Here is a 22,721-nt window from a genome sequence, read left to right on the forward strand (position 1 = left end):
CATCTGGTGAGGGTTCAATTTTGTGTCAACCTAGGCTGAAATCACTGGTGCGCCTGAGGCATACAAACCCCTTTGTTTTGCAGTTGGATATTAATTGTTGTCTAATTTGTTCTGGAGCATTAGCTGCAGAGACACTGATTGTTGTACATTGAGGTAAAGTAGTGTCAGAATGTGGGTCTAATTTATATGGATCGTTAGTTAGAGAATTAGCAAATTGAGAATAGGAAATTGCGACTGGAAAATTCGTATGGATCGTAAACGCAATGAAGCTGCAGTTTGACTGAGAGGAAGACAACTTTTGGGGGGTGTTTACCTGCTGTTTTCAGGGTGTGTTTGAGAAAACGCAGGCGTGCCCATGCCTTTTTGAGGTGTATCTGTGGCGTCCAGCGCTGGCCACTTCCAGCCTGTCTCAGTCGCAGATCAGTGGCAGCCTCAGAGTTACTTACATTTGCAGAGACGGCAAAGTGTCTTCGATGTGGTTATGAATGGATTGTGGTTAGCGATCCACTTGCACGGGACAGTTTTTATTTCTGTTTTGGTGGTGACTTTCTCCCCCAGTCCACTGCCATTTCTCTGATTAGCGATCCATCCTGAATTAGGCCCCTGTATTTGCTATCTATCGCTTATTACATCTTTGCTCAGTTTAAGGCATCATGGGAAGCTTCTGTCTGTTTGTGGTGATCTCCTCTCTTGCCGCTGGAAGTCTCAGAGGACAGGAACCTGACTCTCCTTATTCTGGATGTCGGTGGGACAACATGCACTCTCTGAACTGTACTTCAATTGGGATCACCACTCTTGGAAATGTTTTACCTCTAGAGAAGAGACATGTGCCACCCTGGCCCCGTTTACCACTAAGGGTACTGAGGACTATGAAACACATCAATCTCAGTTATAACAAGATGACTTCATTGCAATTAAATGTTCTCTACAAGTTCTCTTCCCTGGAAACGCTAAATGTCAGTAATAACCAGATCTTCAGGGTTTCACTGATCATGAATGGTCAACAGAGTGAGAAATACACAGTTCTGAACTCTCTACAGACCCTTGTGATTGACAGAAACAGACTTACCGGTATTCCAAAAGGTAAGATACTATGGCATTATGAGGTGCATTAATCCTTTAGTCAGGGGTGTATGTACTACCATAGAAACACACAAGGCAACTATGGGAGGTGAGGTGGGGCATTGCATCACAAGGAGGACTCTGGTCACTCATGAGTAGCGTTGTGTTTAAGCGCAGACATTGCCTCAATGTACTGTAATTCCACCTCTACTTTCCATGTTCCCATTGTATTAATTTTACCCTTAACTATGTATCATAAGTAATTGTGTATATTTCTGTATTTTTTGAATGAAACAGAATGGAAATAGGCAGCTTATCTACTTAGAACTATTAAATAGCAGATCTCTTGGCTACTATGCTATTAAACACCAATAAGTACAGTAAATGGGTATAAATATAAACCTTATACTAAAGTTGACTTTTTTTTATGCTCATTTTTTGTACTTATTGTACTTTTTTGATATTTATAGTCAAAATAATTACAAAATTATTTATTTGACATTCATTTTATTTCCAAGCTATCTGTTTATCTTCGAGTCTGTTGCAATTTTTGAAGCAGCACAATTCTTGTTACTGTATATTTTCTGGTTAACTATATTAGTAAACATAAAGATAAAAATAATAATAAAGTGGACCTTATAGTAGACTGTGTGTATGGGCCAGCTAAGGGAGGCTCTCCCTCACATCCCCACTCCCACTAATGGGGATAACGAGTCACGGTGGCAAGCAAGACGAGGTACTGAGGGCCTGGTGCATGCTGGGAGGCTGAGGGTTTAGCAGCACAAATTCCGATTATTGCAGTGGCAAGATCATAGTGGCCCTGGTCTCACCAGCAGCCTTGGCTGGGTCTGCATCCGTGGAGGTCTGAGACTGGGACTGCAGCCTGGGGGTTCATCACTGACTCTGGGGCAAATCTGGTTTGTCTTGGGGGTCCAGTTTAGAGGAAATGCTAGGCCTCTGAGTGGAGAGCTTACTAGAGTGTGACTTCTCTATACTGTGACCATAACCCAATGATGAGTATAGTGCCATGCAAGGTCCTGACCAGTAACTCAGTGATGAGTATAGTGCCACTCGAGGCTTTGACCAATAACCCAGTGATGAGTATAGTGTAATTTCAGTTCCTGAAACAGTAACAGTAACAGTAACCAAGTGATGAGTATAGTGCCATATGAGGTCCTGATCAATAACATAGTAAGGAGTATAGTGCCGTGTGAAATCAATAACATAGTGATGAGTATAGTGCCGTGTGAGGTCCTGATCAGTAACATAATGATGAGTATAGTGCCACGTGAGGTCCTGATCAGTAATCTAGTGATGAGTATAGTGCCACGTGAGGTCCTGTTCAGTAACCTAGTGATGAGTATAGTGCCATGTGAGGTGATGAGTACAGTGCCATGTGAGGTCCTGATCAGTAACATAGTGATGAGTATAGTGCCATGTGAAGTCCTGATCAGTAACATAGTGATGAGTATAGTGCCACGTGAGGTCCTGATCAGTAACTTAGTGATGAGTATAGTGCCACGTGAGGTCCTGACCAGTAATCTAGTGATGAGTATAGTGCCATGTGAGGTCCTGGCCAGTACCCTAGTGATGAGTATAGTGCCACGTGAGGTCCTGGCCAGTACCCTAGTGATGAGTATAGTGCCATTTGAGGTCCTGATCAGTAACCTAGTGATGAGTATATTGCCATGTGAGGTCCTGAACAGTAACCTAATGATGAGTATAGTGCCATGTGAGGTCCCGACCAGTAATCTAGTGATGAGTATAGTGCCATGTGAGGTCCCGACCAGTAACCTAGTCATGAGTATAGTGCCATGTGAGGTCCCGACCAGTAACCTAATGATTAGTATAGTGCCATGTGAGGTCCTGACCAGTAACCTAGTGATGAGTATATTGCCATGTGAGGTCCTGATCAGTAACCTAGTGATGAGTATAGTGCCATGTGAGGTCCATACCAGTAACCTAGTGATGAGTATATTGCCACGTGAGGTCCTGTTCAGTAACCTAATGATGAGTATATTGCCATGTGAGGTCCCGACCAGTAATCTAGTGATGAGTATAGTGCCATGTGAGGTCCCGACCAGTAATCTAGTGATGAGTATAGTGCCATGTGAGGTCCTTAACAGTAAACCAGTAATCAGTATAGTGCAACATGAGTTTCTGATTGGTAACGGTAAACCAGTAATGAGTATAGTGCCATGTTTATGGCATTTCCTTGGTTACAAACAAAGAATGTGTTTATGGTACATTTCTACATATCAAATTGACTCTGAAGAATAGTTTAATAGGATATGTAGGCATCTAAATGGAGATTAGTTTTTATTATAATATTCCTTGTAGACCATGTTGTCATATATGTGCAACGCATAGATTGTTGTGGGCTGTGCCTTCCCCTCCTACTTTCCACAAGGCCATGTGGTCCTGCCTACAATTAGATGTGTTGATTACTACTGACCCCCAGGGTGCCGGACGACTCACCGATAGGTGGGATTCCGACAGTCATTACTCCGTCGTCGGAATCCCGACTGCGCCCTCGTGGGGGTCCACGACCCCCATAGCGGGAGAATAAAATAGGTGGCGAGTGCAGCGAGCCACCGTACCCGCAACGTGGCGAGCGCAGCGAGCCCAGCAAAGGGCTTCATTGCGCTCCCCCCACTGTGCAATCGGGATTCCGACATCAGGCTAATGACTGTCGGAATCCTGAGAATCCCCAAGAGTACAGCGTGTCAGTGCCATGATATATAGCCCACAGCAGCACATCTAAATACGGTCCTGCAGGTAGGGTAATAGTGTACTCTCAACTACAATCAAAGCAGATATTGGAAAACACTTGAGAATAGGAAGCTGTAAAATCATGGCACCCAGCCATCTGCTTTAGTCATTTTTTGATATTTTTGGAAAAAGGAAAGCAAATATTTATTAGTTGAATGGGTAGTGCGCCAGTTTTCATTAGTGCCCACTATTGTTTTTTTGTTTTTTTTAAGAGAGATATATTTTTCTGCAATGTTCCTTTACCAGCTTGGTACTTGTTAAGCACTTTGAGTCCTCTTGGAGAAAATATCTCTCATTATTATTATTATTATTAATAATAATTATAAGTATTATAAATTATTATTATTGTTATTATTATTATTATACGGTATCCGCTATCGCTGGTAAAGCAGGCTTGCCTACCCTCCCGAAATGCCCAACCAGTGAAAAGTGCAGGTTAAAATAAGGAAATTAGCCTGTACCCCAGGGTTGCCTACACTTCGGGAATGGCCAGGAGTCTCCCGAATATCGGCCCCCTGGAAAGGTGGGCAACCCTCCCGGATTCAGGGGGACCCCACTGCGCCCCCGATCGCGGCCGTCTTCCCCCGACCTCTGCATTTAAATGCCACAATCCGCAGGTCCCAGAGGAGGGGCGGAGCTAAAATGTCACAATCGCGTCATTTTAGCCCCGCCCCCTCCACCGAGATTCATGAATTTGGCTATTTTACATCATGGGGGCGGGGCTTAATGACGCCACTCTCAAGCCCTGTCCCCCGAACTGCTGCTGAAGGTCTCCTCTCAGGGCTTCTCCTGGAGAGGAGATTCTTAAAGTCGGCAACCCTGCTGTACCCCCAAAAATGACAAAGTAGCATAGAAAATAGTTTAGAAGTATATTAGAGGGCACTTAAAATGTGTTAAATGGCTGCAATTTTGCTATGGGCAACCAATCAGATTCTATTATCTTCTAGAAGTTGCTAAATACATCAGAAGTACATTCTGATTTATTCTCCCTCTGTGGGTGCCGTGGACACCCACAGAGGGACAAAGTGCCAGGATTTCGGCGGTCGGGATTCCGGCGTCGGGATTTCGACTGCTGGGATTTCAACTGCATCCCTCCATAATTTCCCAATATATAGCATGGCATTTTATTACATTTAAAGAACCATATTTTATTTTATTACACTAAGATTTTTCCCAAAGCAAAGATAAATGAATAAACATTAATAAAACAGTGCCACCTAGTGGAGCCATTGTTCTGGACATAGCCAATTGCTTGGATGACATTACCGATTGTTGAAAATGTTTTTCACAAGAAATAAAATAGATAAAATACATTGTCAAGAAATCAAATGTACACAGCATTTAGCACAGATAAAGGAAATAAGTGTATGTTATTTTTACTAACACCTTCCCTTCCATCTAAGGAATGGGGACTCTGACATCTCTGCAAACACTTAGTTTATTGGGCAACGGAATTCTGGAAATACAGCGGGATGACTTTACAGACTGTACACAGCTTCAGACAATAGATCTGCGCAACAATAGAATCAGGACAATACACCAAGAAGCCTTCAGAGACCTCCGGAATCTCCAGGTGATTCGATTTGTGTGTCATTATATTTCAAGTTATTATTAAGCTTCATACACTATGAAAACTACAAAAAGTAACTTCACAGCAATCAAGTTTGTTTTCCTATGTGTAGATCGGACTCATTGGGGGAAATTTACTAAGCTAAATACGCATAAAATATGCGTATTTGTATAAAAAAAATATGCCTATTTTATGTGCATTGGTCTTTTTGGCATTTACTATGCCGAAAATACGGCAATTCATATTTCTGGCAGATTCATATTTATGAATACGAATGTATACGCCATTAAAAGAATAAGAATAGGAATCACCATTCAAAAGACTGGTGATTCCTAATTTACTAAACGGCCGTATATAATATACGGAAGGTAATTAGCAGGATACGGCTGGAAAATACACTTCATTTTCCAGGCATATTTTGCAGAAGCTTGCACAGATCAGTCAAAAAAAAAAGAAAATTAAATAATAAAAAGAGAAACGGCGTGGGGTCCCCCCCACGGCCATAACCAGCTCCAGGCCCAATGAAGGGGTCCCCCCTCCACAATTTACATGTTGGTACCAGGCTGACAAATGTGTAAAAGAAAGAATAATCTATTGTATATTGATCTGGAACTATGAGTCCAAGCAAGCCTCCCCCGCATGCAGGGACTTGGAAACCACAAGTCCCAGCATGCGAGGGATTAAAGGGCCTGCTGGAACTTGTAGTTCCACAGCAATACAAATAGTGAAATAAACACACTGACACACAATTAAAATAAAACTTTATTACACCCAGAGCACACACATACAGATACTTACCTACCTAGGTGCGGTATCGGTGCGTCCGTCTGATGGTCCTGAAGAAATCCATATGGGTACCTGTGGAAGTAATCCATACTTACCAGGGTCCTCCAGGAATAGATCAAGTCCTCTTCGTTCCAAGTAGGTATCCAACGGTCTTGGCAAAACAAAAAGGACAACCCGACACCAGTACTAACCGCAGGATGTCTGTGTTTACATCCTGCGGCTCCTCCTCCAGAATACCGTTATTGGCCGACTAGCGGTGACTAGTGGCCAATCAGGAGTCGCTAGGCCACTAGTAATAGGGTGTGGTGATTTTTAGATGTACGATTTTTGGTCAAAAACTGACGAATTTGCAAGTGTTCAGAATTACACATGTAATAGGATGCGAATTGCACACTTTTTGCAGCTAAATTTGCACATTTTGACCTGCTGATTTTTTGTCACACTTCAATTCACATCCAGATGTTATCCCATTATAAAGTATACACCTCTTAAATGTAATAGGGTGCAATTTTTGGTAAATGTTACCAAAAATTGCAAAACAAATAGACCAGGCTGAGTTTGACAGAACCATGCACAGATCAGTGAGATCTGTGCATGGTTCTGTCCAAAGAAAGTGTGTTAAAGGGAAAATTAAAAAAAACAAAAACGTATTTTGCAGGCCACTATACAGGTATCATACCCCCAATCGTCCTGCTTTGAGGAGGAAAGTTCCACTTTTCAGGGCCTGTCCATCAGGGGGAAAAGTTAGAGGAAGCACTCTGACACTGCTGCTCGGCATAGAGTACGGGGCCAGCCAATAGTGATGGAAACGTGGGCATCCGCTCCTGTTTCTTGTGGGTTCCGAATGTTCTCTTCCATGTGTAGGGAAGTATCCTGTAAAGATGTGAAGTTAACAATAGAATACACTAGAGATGAGCGGGTCCGGATCCCCGAGATCTGACAGATCCGAATATCGGGGATCCGGGCCAGATCCGAGCCGGCTCGGGAGTTCCCGCCTGAATTCCGGACCAATAACGAGGCCGAACGTCATCATCACGCTGTCGGATTCTCGCGGGAGCGGGATCTTATAAAAGACGCACGCGCACCCCGCCATCTTCACTCCAATCTTGGAGAGGGAAGAGGGTGGTTGGGAAGCTCCGTGTGCTCCGTGCTGTGCTCTGTGCCATGTGCTCCGTGCTGTGCTCTGTGACCTGCCCTGTGCCCTCACTGCCCTGTGCTGTGCTCCGTGACCTGCCCTGTGCCCTCACTGCCCTGTGCTGTGCTGTGCTCCGTGACCTGCTCTGTGCCCTCACTGCCCTGTGCCCTCACTGCCCTGTGCTGTGCTCCGTGACCTGCCCTGTGCCCTCACTGCCCTGTGCTGTGCTCCGTGACCTGCCCTGTGCCCTCACTGCCCTGTGCTGTGCTGTGCTCCGTGACCTGCCCTGGGCCCTCACTGCCCTGTGCTGTGCTGTGCTCCGTGACCTGCCCTGTGCCCTCACTGCCCTGTGCTGTGCTGTGCTCCGTGACCTGCCCTGTGCCCTCACTGCCCTGTGTTGTAGACTTGAGAGTCAGTGACTGTTTATAGGCCTGAGCCCTGTAGTCTGATTTAACTAACTAGGTGCTGCAGTGCTCACACGCAGGGGCTGCAGTGTCCACTGTCCAGGGGCTGTCCTGTGGCCCGTGCCCTGTTGTGATTTATTTAGCCCTAAGCCCTGTGTTGTGATTTATTTAGCCCTGAACCCTGTGTTTTTTGTGATTTAACTAACTAACTCAGTGCTGCAGTGCTCACACGCAGGGGCTGCAGTGCTGCTGAGTAGTACACTGTGTACAGGGGCTGCAGTAATACAAGGGGCTGTGTCCAGTGTGATGGCCTATATCTTATCCATTGTCCAGTGTCACGAGTTACTCACGACATATATACTGTGTCCTGTCCTGTGTGACGACATATGCTGTGTCCAGTGTGACTACATATATCCTGTGTCCAGTGTGACGACATCTATCCAGTGTCCAGTGTGACGACAATATATCCTGTGTCCAGTGTGACATGTAATGTGTGCGGGCATATATCCTGTGTCCAGCGTGATATATATCTATTGTCCAGTGTGACGACATATATCCAGTGTCCAGTGTGACGACATATATCCAGTGTCCAGTGTGACGACATATACCCTGTGTCCAGTGTGACGACATATATCCTGTGTCCACTGTGACGACATATATCCAGTGTCCAGTGTGACATGTAATGTGTGTCGGCATATATCCTGTGTCCAGCGTGACATATATCCATTGTCCAGTGTGACGACATATATCCAGTGTCCAGTGTGATTACATATATCCAGTGTCCAGTGTGACGACATATATCCTGTGTCCAGTGTGACGACATATATTCTGTGTCCAGTGGGATGACATATATCCAGTGTCCGGTGTGACAACATATATCCAGTGTCCAGTGTGACATATATCCATTGTCCAGTGTGACTACATATATCCAGTGTCCAGTGTGACAGGGGCTGTGTCCAGTGTGACATGTAATGTGTGCCGGCATATATCCTGTGTCCAGCGTGACATATATCCATTGTCCAGTGTGACGACATATATCCAGTGTCCAGTGTGATGACATATATCCAGTGTCCAGTGTGATGACATATATCCTGTGTCCAGTGTGACGACATCTATCCAGTGTCCAGTGTGATGACAATATATCCTGTGTCCAGTGTCACAAGTCACAACATATATCCTGTGTCCAGTGTGACATGTAATGTGTGCCGGCATATATCCTGTGTCCAGCGTGATATATATCTATTGTCCAGTGTGACCACATATATCCAGTGTCCAGTGGGATGACATATATCCAGTGTCCAGTGTGACGACATATATCCAGTGTCCAGTGTGACATATATCCATTGTCCAGTGTGACTACATATATCCAGTGTCCAGTGTGACAGGGGCTGTGTCCAGTGTACAGGGGCTGTGTACAGGGGTTGTGTCCAGTGTACAGGGGTTGTGTCCAGTATACAGGAGCTGTGTACAGGAGCTGTGTCCAGTGTCCAGGGGCTGTGTCCAGGGGCAGTGTCCAGTGTGACGGCTGTGTCCAGTGTACAGGAGCTGTGTCCCGGGGCGGTGTCCAGAGGCTGTGTCCATTGTCCAGGGGCCGTGTCCAGGGGCTGTGTCCAGGGTAACGGGCTGTGTCCATTGTCCAGGGGCTGTGTCCAGGGTAACGGGCTGTGTCCATTGTCCAGGGGCTGTGTCCAGGGTGACGGGCTGTGTCCAGTGTCCAGGGGCAGTGTCCAGTGTGAAGGCAATGTCCAGTGTACAGGAGCTGTGTCCAGAGGCTGTGTCCAGTGTGACGGCTGTGTCCATTGTCCAGGGGCTGTGTCCAGTGTGACGGCTGTGTCCAGTGTACAAGAGCTGTGTCCAGAGGCTGTGTCCATTGTCCAGGGGCTGTGTCCAGGGTGACGTGCTGTGTCCAGTGTACAAGAGCTGTATCCAGAGGCTGTGTCCATTGTCCAGGGGCTGTGTTAAGGGTGACGGGCTGTGTCCAGTGTCCAGGGGCAGTGTCCAGGGGCTGTGTCCAGTGTGACAGGCTGTGTCCAGTGTAAAGTAAGAAAAATAAATAAAAGTAATAAATAAAATAAAAACACATTTTTGGAGGATGATGGAGGAGGAAATAGTGGGAGATCAGCAACCTGATAGAAGTGCTGAAGCTTCTACCACCAGTCATGACAAGGCCGATACCTCTTTGTATTTGCTCTTTGGAGCATTTCTCTTTTTTTGGGATAGTTTATTAAACTGCCTAGGACGTTCCCACGTTTAACGGGACAGTTGGGAGGTATGCTTTATATGATGACAATTATTTAATACATAATTATTTGTATTCCCACAGATTTTGCGACTCAGTAGCAATGAACTAGTCAGCATTACACCACTGGTTTTCCTGTACAGCCATGTTTTAAGAGCAGACATCCATTTATCAGACAATCTGTGGGCTTGTGACTGTAGAATTCTGCCGCTGAAACATTTACTCTCATCCATGGGTGCAACGAAAGTGTGGAATATTACATGCAGCACACCTCCCTCCAGAGCAGGACATCACCTACTTTCTACAGAGCATTTCCTGGAGTCCTGCCACGCAGATGTGCACAAGTCTATCTATGCCAGGAGTCTTGTAATCACAGCAGGAGAAAGGACTTCTCTGCGCTGTGACACCTCAGACAGACGTGGTAGGTATTATCTTATCTGAAGAATCCATCTGTCTATCTACTCACCCAATCCATGAAATACAGAAAGAAAGGCTAGATTTAAAGGGTGCATACATGTGCGGGAGGCAGTGTGATTTTGACTAAGCCGATTTTGTCTTATCCGCTAACAGCGACCGTTTTTTTGGGGGTGCAAAATGTAACGAAACTTCAGTTAATTGACTTCAGATCATTTGCCGGCAATAACTTAAGTGATTCATATTCCTTAAATACGACCCTGGCATTTTTAGCCGATATTTTGCGCATCTCTCACAGCGATGTTGGCACTGAAAGGGCAAAGGCAGAAATGGATTATGTTGGTTAAAACTTTCTTCTATCGTCATCATCACAACAGTGAGTGTCGGTCTTTTAGTACTGTCTGTATTGCACGGATTGGATGAGTGTATTATATTATTTATGGATCTTGGCATCGGGTGTGGTATAGGGTTCCGACAGTCGGGATCCAGACAGTCATTAGCCCGATGTCGGGATCCCGACTGCCCGGACTCAGACAGCATGGTAAGCGCAACAAAGCCCCTTGCGGGCTCGCTGCACTCCCCACACTGCGGGCACGGTGGCTCGCTATGGTCGCCACCTATTCTATTCTCCCTCTATGGGGGTCATGGACCCCCATGAGGGAAAATAGCGGGTGGCCGTCGGGCACCCGTCTGTCAGCGTTTTGACAGTCAGGATCCCGACGTCGGGTAAATGACTGTCGGGATCCCGTCCGGCACCCCTTGGCATCACATTGAAATACTGCATGTTTTGAGTATTATTTGGAGCTGGAATGTTACTCTGAAATAACAATCCACCACAATAATCCTCGCAATCCGGTAATAAGGTTTTTTTGTTTTTGTTTTTTTTTAATAGAATTTTTGGTACTCTTTACCTAGAAGGGCGCCCACGATTTTCATCATGGGCATCGCAAGTAAAAAAAATGCGTCGGTCGCATCGCATGCGACCAAAAAATCGCATGCGACCAAAAAATGGGCTGCGATGCGATCGACGCGATTACCGCGATTTTACATAGGGAACAATGTTAAATGGGTCAATTGAGCCGATTTAACATTGGGAACAATGTTAAATGGCCCACAGACCCCAAATAGCCACCCTGTGCCCCCCCAATTGTTAACGTCACCCCACGATCAACGTGAACCCGAAGAGTGGCGAGCGGCGGCGGTACGCGTCCTTCCGACCTTTTCATACCCCCTACTATACACGTCGGCGTGGAGTTGAGAATATATAGTGTGGCGAGCGCAGCGAGCCACCGAGCCCGAAGCGTGGCGAGCGCAGCGAGCCCTGCGAGGGGACGCGGATACCTGTGAAACCCGCAAAGGGACGCGTATACCTGTGAAGGTATCCGCGTCCGCTCGCCACGCTTCGGGCTCGGTGGCTCGCTGTGCTCGCAACACTATCTATTCTCAACTCCACGCCGACGTGGATAGTGGGGGCACTACGCCATTCTCAACTCCATTCTCTATTCTCAACTCCACGCCGACGTGGATAGTGGGGGCGGTACGCGTGGGGACGCGTACCGCCGCCCTTTGCGGGCTCGCTGCGCTCGCCACGCTTTGGGTTCATGTTGATCTGGGGTGGCGTTAACAATTGGGGGGGCCCAGGGTGGCTATTTGGGGTCTGTGGCCCATTTAACATTGTTCCCTATGTAAAATCGCGGGCATCGCATCGGTCGCATCGCATGCCATTATAATGGCATGCGATGCACATGCGATGCCCACGATGGGCGCCCTTCTAGGTAAAGAGTACCGAATTTTTCTTTATTAAAGTACCAAAGTAATAAGAGTTTATTTCAAGTAAAACGCAAGATTAAAAACGTGTACATAAAATAAACCTTAATCAAGCATATCCCACGTCCGGTTGGATTGTTTTCTGGAACTCCTGGGGGTAAATTTACAAAAAGTTCTAAAAATGAAAAGAATAGATGTTGCCCATAGCAACAAATCAGATTCTCTCTCTCATTTTCTAGGGTGCAATACATTTTTAGAAGCTTTAGTAAATGTTCCCACTGGAATCAAGCCCTCATGTTGTTGTCGAAGTTTTCAAGTATAGAGTTGCCCTTTGGAGGAATCCGCATTTTTTCCCCCCTGCGGACACAGGTGTGTCGATGCCTACTTGGGGCAGGAGCTGTGAGGTCAAGGGTGTTCGGCGGGTAGGTGTTTATGGGCGTTTCGGCAGGGCGGCGTTTACCTGTTTGCTAGGCTGAGAACAGGTCTGAATCAGGCCCTTTATGTACAAATCTTGTGTATATCGGTGGTAAATTGTGGTGGTGGATTCCAGCTCCTAATAAATTCAATAGAAAAGCTTTGAAAGAATATTTTTGAAGCACACATAATAGGCTGGAGATTGGGCTACAGACCTCATTTAAATGTGCACAACAAAAAGGGTTGGTGGTAACCCAGCAGAGATCCAGCCTTACACGATTCTTCTTTGGCTGGATCTGCCCTTGGTTACCACTAACTCCTTAGTGGATACTAAGCGGGAGATCTTAGTGCGCTGTTATACCAAGAATCTTGTTTATATAATAATTTAAACATGTGCTGACATTAATGGCCATCAAATCCCATGCCATCATCCATATCTGCTTATCCCAACTGATTTAATAAGGTATTTCAAATTCTCTAAAGAAGACAGGTGTTGTCTCTAGCAAAGTAGCACGATAAATGATAGAATGCAGTCTAATGTGGGGTACACACCAGAACAATTTGGCCCAAAATGAGCCAATTTACATACAATCTCAACCGATTTCAAAGCATTTCTGATCCGATCCGATGTGCGGCCCCGCGGGTCATTAGGTCGTTTCTCAGAACCTACCTGCAGCAGGATCTGAAAAACGACCATATTAGTGGTTACGGGTCGCGATTGGATCGGGATGAGATCGAATGCATCTCCTGAGCGAGTCGTAGGCTCCACTACATCGTGAGCGGGTCGTACGATCGTCTTATGACCCGCTCACGATGTGCATCGTCCTGGTGTGTACCCAGCATAAGGGGGAAATTTACTAAAATGGGTGATCTTTTGCTCATGGGATGTTGCTATGGGCAACCAATCAGAATCTACTTCCTATTTATTTAGCACCCTCTAGAAGATAATAGACAGGATCTGGTTGGTTGCCCATAGCAACATCCCATGTAAAACAGTACTCCCATCTTAGTAAAAGTCCACCTTAGTGTTACCATGTTAGAGCTCCACAAAGCATCAAATGTAGAAATTGACAATCATTTTTCCTACTTATTGAAATGCTGATATTTTATTGAGCACTTAGCTCATTTCCGTTGAAAACAAACTACAAAGTTGACTTTACTTATGGGAGTTGATAACGGAAAATAGTATCACAGAAGTTATGTCCATACTAAATATTCAACATATAGGTCATTTAAATTAAGTTTTGATGCTGTACACTGCTATGGATGCGCACCCTGCCATTCCTTTAGTCTACTGTGTGGGAGTTAAGTTATATGAGCCAATAACTGTTTTTTCGTGTTTCTAGGCATTACCAAAGTATTCTGGTGGACACCACGTGGAATAATCTTGGACAAGCCCCAAGTTCAGAGTCATGAAATTGATAGGATAAATGACTTAATTCTTACCCATCCAAATCATGCTGATGAAGGACTGTATATATGTGTTGCTGACGTGGAAAGGATTGCCTATCAAGTTCACGTACAAAGAAACGCAAAAACTTTAATCCGGAACCCACGAGATGTGCAACTGCTAAATTCCCGAATGCAGACAGAACAAAACTTTGCTCTTGCAGTTTCCCTTTCAGTCATTATCACATTCTTGTGTGCCTTTTGTCTGGGTGTGTTCCTCAGACCATACATTGAAACGTTATGGCGAAAACAATGCAAGTCAAAAGACAAGGAAGAAAATAATTCAGATGAGGTGTATGAAAATGAAGGATTTACAGAGGAACATGCTGGCACTGTGCTAAGCCGGAGAAATGATCTGCAAAGTAATGGTAACAATCAGCAATGTGTTATAGAGGTCCAAGCCCCCACACGTAGTGAAATGCTGGAGCAGAGACATTACATAAACGAAGGTATCGAAGAGGATCATCCACATTCCTATGACTCAGTGTATTACAGTGTGCCTGAAAGAAAGACAGTAAGATGGGCAAGCAATGCAACATCTAGTCCTAAAGTGAACCTGAAATATTTAATGTCTCTAATAAAACCCATTAATGTTATAGCTCCAGACACTACAATCACTGAAATAGTCAAGAGTCCTACGCGTAAGCAGTTTTTGCCAAGCACTCTCGCTAAACATCACAATAACAGCAAGGAAAATTTTGAGGATTCCTCTCATCATCATCATCATCATGATAAAGACATTGAACAAGATGAAGGACCAGGGGAAGATCAGTTAAATAATACAAATTTTGAAAGTTACTCAGATATCGCCAGCTACCCAGGGATGGAGAGAGAAGTAGCCCAGGATTTTGATGACACCAGTTCATCAGAAAGCGGGTCATATGAATTTGTTTTTGAGGAGGATGACAGTTCCGATGAGGATGCTACAAGGAAATCTGAATTTCTTAGAAGAACGTTAGTGAAATGGGAAAGCAGTGAAAACATTAGTCCTATAGTAAACCTTAAACAGGTCATGTCTCTCATAAAGCCCATTAATATCATAGCGCCAGACTCACCAATTACTGATGCACTAAGCAGACCTAAGCAAAACCAGTTATTCCCAAGTAGTAAATCTAAATATCAGCACAACAGAATTGAAAATATACGGAGTTGGCCTCATAATTACGATCAAGACACCAGGCTAACTGAAGGACAACTAGAAAAACAGTTACACGGCACAAATGTTAATAATAAATATCCAGATACCCTTGGCAGGCCCAGGACCAATAGTGAGACTGCCCAGATAGATTATGACAGCAGCTCATCCAATGAGGAGTTGAATGATGCTCTTGACGAGGATGCCCAAATGATATCTGGCATACTTAGAACAAATCTAATGACAACGAAATGTGATGAAAACATTAGTCCTGCAGCGAACCTTAAACATGTAATGGCTCTAATAAAACCCATTAATATCATAGCTCCAGATTCCACAATGACACCTGCTCCCAAGAGTCCTGAACAGAACCGTTTTCTCCAAACTACTACAGCTAGGTATCCAGATAACAGAATGGAAAATATCAATCAGTTCCCTCAACATTATGATCAAGACACCACATTAACTGAAGGACAAACAAAAAATCATAGCACAAAGTTTAGAAAGAATCATTCAGATAGCCTCAGCAGACCCAGGCCCAGTGTGGAAGCTGACCAGACTTTTCCTGACCACCGTTCATCTGATGAGGAGTGGAATAATGCACTTGAGGAGGATACCAAACTGAATACTGATTTACTTAGAACAAAGCTAGTAGAACGGGAAAGCAATGTTGACATTAGTTCTAAAGTGAACCTTAAACATAACATGGCTCTAATAAAACCCATTCATATCATAGCTCCAGATTTCAAAATGACTGACCTGCCAAACAACCCTAACCAGTTTCCCCTAGGCAGTATACATAGGTATCCAGATAACAGAATGGAAAACATAGATAATTGGCCTCGTAATCATGATCAAGATCCCAGATTAAGTGAAGGACAAGCAGAAAATTATCTACACAGTACAAATGTTCGCAATAATTATTTAGATACCCTAAGCAGCCCCATGCCCAGAAGAGAAAATGTCCAAATGATTTATGACCAAAGTTCCTCTAGTGACGAGTCCAGTGATCTTGAGGAAAATGCTGTTGTGAATTCTAACTTACTTCAAACAAAGCAAGTGACACGGGCAGGTGATGAAAACATTAGTCATACAGTGAACCTTAGACATGTAATGGCTTTATTAAAACCCATTAACATCATAGCTCCAGATTCCAGAATGACTGAGGTGTCCAAGAGTCCTAGCCAGTTTTTACGAGGTGGTATATCAAGAAAGCCGCATAGCAGAAAGTATAATTGGCCAAATAATCATGATCAAAACACCAGATCAACTGAAGGGCAAATAGAAAATAGTTTACATAGTACACATTATGGCAACAATTATTTAGATACTCTCAGCAGATCCGAGCACAAAAGAGAAGCTGACCAGTTATTTGATGATGACAGTTCATCTGATGAGGTATCAAATAATGCACTAGATAGGGACGCCAGAGTAAATTCTGACATACTTACAACAAAGCTACTTAGGTGGACTGATGATGAAAACAGTAGTCCTACAGTGAGCCTCAAGCATGTAATGGCTCTTATAAAACCCATTAATGTCATAGCTCCAGACTCCATAACGACTGATGTGCCAAAGGGTCCAAACCAGTTTTTCCAAAGCAGTGTATCTAGATATCCAGATAATAGAATGGAAAATATAGATACTTTGTCCCATCATCACGATGAAGACACCAGATTACCTGAAGACCAGTCAAAAGATCATTTAAACAATACAAATGTTGGCAATAGAGAAGCTGACCATATATTTTATGATCAAAGTTCCTCTAGTGACGAGTCCAGTGATCTTGGGGAAGATGCTGTGGTGAATTCTAACTTACTTGAAACAAAGCAAGTGACACGGACAGATGATGAAAACATTAGTCCTACAGTGAACCTTAGACATGTAATGGCTTTATTAAAACCCATTAACATCATAGCTCCAGATTCCAGAATGACTGACGTGTCCAAGAGTCCTAGCCAGTTTTTACTAGGTGGTATATCAAGAAAGGATAGTTGGACAAATAATCATGATCAGAACACCAGATCAACTGAAGGGCAAATAGAAAATAGTTTACATAGTTCACATTATGGCAACAATTATTTAGATACTCTCAGCAGATCTGAGCCCAAAAAAGAAGCTGACCAGTTATTTGATGATGACAGTTCATCTGATGAGGTATCAAATAATGCAATAGATAGAGACGCCAGTGTAAACTCTGACATACTTACAACAAAGCTACTTAGGTGGACTGATGATGAAAACAGTGGTCCTACAGTGAGCCTTAAGCATGTAATGGCTCTTATAAAACCCATTAATATCATAGCTCCAGACTCCATAACGACTGATGTGCCAAAGGGTCCAAACCAGTTTTTTCAAAGCAGTGTATCTAGATATCCAGATAATAGAATGCAAAATATAGATACTTTGTCTCATCATCACGATGAAGACACCAGATTACCTGAAGACCGGTCAGAAAATAATTTAAACAATACAAATGTTGGCAATAGAGAAGCTGACCATATATTTTATGATCAGCGTTCCTCTACTGACGACTCCAGTGATCTTGAGGAAGATGCTGTGGTTAATTCTAACTTACTTGAAACAAAGCAAGTGACACAGGCAGGTAATGAAAACAGTAGTCCTACAGTGAACCTTAGACATGTAATGGCTTTATTAAAACCCATTAATATCATAGCTCCAGAACCAAGAATGACTGAATTACCCAAGAGTCCTAGCCAGTTTTCTCTAGGGAGCATATCAAGAAATCCAGATACCAGAATGGAAAATATAGATAATTGGCCTCGAAATTATGACCAAGACACCAGATTAACTCAAGGACAAGCAGAAAATGATGTACATAGTGCACATTTTGGCAACAATTATTTAGATACTCTCAACAAACAGGAGCCCAAAAGAGAAGCTGACCAAATACTTTATGATTACAGTTCATCCTATGACGTGTCACATGATGCTTCCGATGATGACAGAGTGAATTCTGACATACTTAAATATACAGGAGAAGAAACCATTAGTCCTACAGTGAACCTTAAATATGTAATGGCTCTAATAAATCCTATCAATATCTCAGCCCCAGACTCCAGAATTACTGATGTGCCAAAGATGCCTAACCAGTTTTTCCAAAGCAGTATATCCAGATACCCAGATAACAGGATGGAAAATGTAAATATTTTATCTCATCAGCACAATGAAGACACCAGATTAAGTAAAGAGCAGTCAGAAAATGTAAACAATACAAACGTTGGGAATAATTACTCAGATGCCCTCAGCGGGCCGAAGTCTAATAGAGAAACTGATCAGATATTGTATGGCCACAGTTCCTCTAGTGACGAGTCCAGTGATTTTGATGAGGATGCTAAGGTGAATTCTGAATTACGTGAAACAAAGCTAATGACACATGCAGGTGATGAAAACAATAGTCCTAAAGTGAGCCTTAAACAGGTAATGGCTCTAATAAAACCCATTAATATCTTCGCTCCAGACTCTAGAATAACCAATGCACCAAAGAAAAGTCCAAACCATTTTTCCTTTGGCAGTATATCTAGGTATCCAGGTAGCAGTATGGAAAATATAGATAATTGGCCCCGTAATCATGATCAAGACACCAGATTAACTGAGGAACAAACAGAAAATCAATTACTTAGTAAAAATGTTGGAAATCATTTTTCAAAAACTCTCAGCAGTCCCAAGTCCAACAGAGAAGATGCCAAGCTATTTTTTGCAACCAGTTCATCTGATGAGGAGTCAACTGATGTTGTTGAAGATGCTGAGGAGAATTTTGACTCACTTGAAACAAAGCTTCTTACATTGACGGGTGACGAAATCATTAGTCCTAAAGTGAACCTTAAAAATATAATGACTTTAATAAGACCCATTAATATCATAGCTCCAGACACAAGAATGACTGATGAGCCAAAGAGTCCTAACCAGTTTATCCAAATCAGTACATCTAGGTATCCAGATATTGGAATGAAGAATATAGATCCTTCATCTAATTTTCGCGATGAAGAGACCGGATTAACTGAAGACCAGGCACAAAATCATTTAAACAGTATAAATGTTGGTGATAAATATTCCGATACCCTAAACAGGCCCGGGACCAAAAGAGAAGCTGACCAGATATTATATGATGACAGTTCATCTGATGAAGAGTCAAATGATGCTCTCGATGAGGATGCCAAAGTCAATTCTAACATAGTTTCAACAAAGCTACTTACATGGACAGATAATGAAAACATTAACCCTACAGTGAGCCTTAAACATGTAATGGGTCTAATAAAACCCATTAATATCTTAGCACCCGACTACACAAAAACTGATGTTCTGGACAGTCCTAAGCCAAACCATGTTTATCTAAGTAGCAAATCCAAATATCCACATAACAGAATGGAAAATATACAGAATTGGATTCATAATCAAGATCAAGACACAACTTTAACTCAAGGACAATCAGAAAATCAGTTTAACAAAACAGATGTTGGAAATAATGACTTAGATGCTCTCAGAAGGCCCAAGCTCAATAGAGAAGGCTATCAAAGTTTTTATGACATAGGGAATTCTGACTTACCTAATACAACGTCAGTGGTACAGGCAAGTGACGACAAATTAAGTTCAACAGTGAACCTAAGACATGTAATATCTTTAATAAAACCCATAAACATAGCTTCAGACTTTACAGACCAGTTGCATCATGCAAACTATTACCCAGACACCGCTGATAAGGAAGATGCAGAAATTTCCTATGACACTTTATCAGATGATGGATCAGTCTTCAGTTTCAGCAAGTCCAACTCATTATCAGATGACTATGAACACATAGACATTAATGATGAAGAGGCCGTCATGGACACGCAGTCAAGTTCTAATACAGAAATGCAGAGTGGTGTCCCTTTATATAGACCTGGTACTCCTGTTGTCACCATCCCAACAACAAATCATGATGAAATCAGTGTCACTGGGCAACACGGACCAAAAATAAATGTACCTTCTGGGTCGCAAGGATATTTGCCCAAAAAAGCTATTTCATTAGATCTGTACAAACAAGAATGGATAACAAAGCCCATTCTGGACACCAAAATATTGACAATGTATTATTTTAATGAGAGCAAAAGCTATTTACTGCCGGATTTTGGAGAAACAAGCACTGATGGAAATTTCATAGATTTTAATGTACAAAGCAATGACTCCTCTAAACCACCGCAGGTCGGGATGCAAAAAGGGGCATACGCTAGAGAAGACGCTATGTCAGACAATACAGGAAGTCACTTTGTAAAAAGGAAAAAAGTTATTGATGCATTTTCTGCGTCCCTGAAAACTGAAAAAAAATTGTAATTTATCAGCTAACTCCATTTTCCAAAATGTGAAATGTACAATATATTGGATTATTGCTGTTAGTCTGAGTTGTATATAGGATTATATGCTGTTAGTTTTGTGTGATATATGTATAAACCTAATTGATGGCTAGGGCCTGAAATAAAGTATATTTTGCAATTATAAGTATGGGGAGTGAATGGGTGTGTTCAGGGGAGCTGTACTGCATTGTAATATCAAGTGCTTTAGTGATTTGCACTGCGAATGCTAAGTAGTATAATGTAGCTGCCTTTAGAAAAGGGGCATATGCCATTGACATTACGAGGGTACAGACGTTACACATTTGTGCCAGACCATTTATTATATATGACCAACGTCTCCTCATACTTACCTACCCTCCTGGATTAGCCGGGAGGGTCCTGAAAATTGGGTCCCCTTTTCGGCCCCCCAGAAGGGTGGGCAAGCCTCCTGCATTTAGTGGGGCCTCTCCACCCGCAAGTCAGCTTTTCCTTAAAATCCAACATGCACGCATTATGTCCCGCATTGATTATTGCAATAGTTTTGTTACTAATCTCCTTACTAGAACAGACTCTCGTCACTGCAATCCAATTTGAATGTTGCTGCTAAGCTGATCTTCCTAGCAAGGCATTTGTCTGCTGATTCTAGCTCTGCCAGTCCCTCCATTGGTTGCCTGTATTTTGCCAAATTTTATTTAAAATACTTCTACTCACATATAAAGTTATTAACCATACTGCACTAATGTATATATCTAATTACTTATCTCTAAATCCCCCCCCCCCCATGGAATGCCCTTCCATGCACAATAAGACCCTCTACTAGCCTCCAAAATTTCAAGCGTTCCCTGAAAACTCACCTCTTCAGGCAAGCCTATCAAATTTAAGTACCACACATAACCCTCTGAGGCACTTACAGTATGTATTTTATAGCTTCCCTTCTGGACTTACTTGGTGGGACTGCTATGCTATTGCTGGTGCCTGTCCTTGTGTTTCCCTCCTATGTCCCTATAGATTGTAAGCTTGCAGCAGAGCCCTCCTACCACCATGTCTGTTGTTTCTGTACAGGCGAAATACTGGCTGCTTTATGAGTACACTGCAATTTAGATTTCAGTTTAAAATCACCCCACCCAAATCTAATGAGCATACACACTAGGCGATATGAGGGCTATTTCTAAGCGACCTGACTAGATCGCTTAGAAATGAAGCATGGATCGCTATGTGAACCAGGGTTGCCTACCCTCCCGGATTGGCCGGGAGGGTCCCGGAAATCGGGTCCCCCTCCTGCCCCCCCCCCCCCCCCCCCCCCCGGAATGGTGGGCAATCCTCCCGGATTCTGCCTCACCCCCCCATATCTCCCGTGCAGCTGCCGGTCGCCTCGTTCAATTACCACGATTCGCGGCTTTTCGTAATGAGGGGGCGGGGCTAAATATGCATATAGCATCATTTAGCCCCACCCCTCCTTGAGGTCCCGCAAATCGGGAGGGGATTTGCTGTGCTGGAGGCGGGGCTTGATGTCTTAATCAGGCCCCCGCCCCCAGAAATGATGTTGCCAGTCAGAGTTTAAATGTAGGCAAGTATGATGTGTATACCCCTGGCAATGCCATCGCCTGACTAGATTTATAATGCATGCAGCATTAAGACACTGGCTGTGACAGATCACTCAGCACACATCGCTGTATGCTGAGCAATCTGTGCTTAACTGTATCAGTAAGCAGAGGCTTGCTTGCCCCCTGTGTGCGGAGCTTAACTCTCTCTGCACAAGAAGCACGAAGATTCAATAGTGATGAAATGGAGAGTGATAAAAAACCAGCCAATCAGCTCCTGTCTGACATTTTTCAAACACAGCCTGCAACATAACAGGTAGGAGCTGATTGGCTGGCTGTTTATCACTTTTGAATGTTAGTGCATCTGGCCCTCTGCAGGTTAGATTAGCCCCATCTGCAGTGCAACATGACTTTGCACATTAGAGATTTTGCTTTGCAATCCTTACTGAATTACCCCCTTAGTGGTACAGTGCTGAATTACCCCCTTAGTGGTACAGTGCGTGCAATAAGAGTATGATTGTGCCAATTTGTGCATAATGCTTCACTGGCTCCTATTGGCCTTATTATATGAGCTTACTCACTTATTCAGCAGATACCTGAGGCAAGACATAAAATAGGAAAACAAACTGAAGAAACCCTTGGATGATGCCTGTTAGGTGTAGACACGGAGTGCCAGCAAAAGCTTCTGCTACACAGAAGTGGA

At 43.5% G+C, this 22,721-nt stretch overlaps 1 protein-coding gene across 1 annotated transcript; it reads left to right on the plus strand.

Moving 5' to 3' along the window:
• Positions 1-119: 119 nt before the first annotated feature.
• Positions 120-20,914, plus strand: LRRC66 (leucine rich repeat containing 66). Its single transcript, XM_083168514.1, has 4 exons — positions 120-1,083; positions 5,238-5,407; positions 10,053-10,389; positions 13,910-20,914. The coding sequence occupies exons 1-4, from the start codon at positions 654-656 to the stop codon at positions 20,476-20,478; spliced, it is 7,506 nt and encodes a 2,501-aa protein (XP_083024640.1). The 5' UTR covers positions 120-653; the 3' UTR covers positions 20,479-20,914.
• The last annotated feature ends 1,807 nt before the right edge of the window (positions 20,915-22,721 follow it).

Source organism: Crinia signifera, chromosome 1, assembly GCF_055691185.1.
Source record: "Crinia signifera chromosome 1, ASM5569118v1, whole genome shotgun sequence".
Taxonomy (NCBI): Eukaryota; Metazoa; Chordata; class Amphibia; order Anura; family Myobatrachidae; genus Crinia; species Crinia signifera.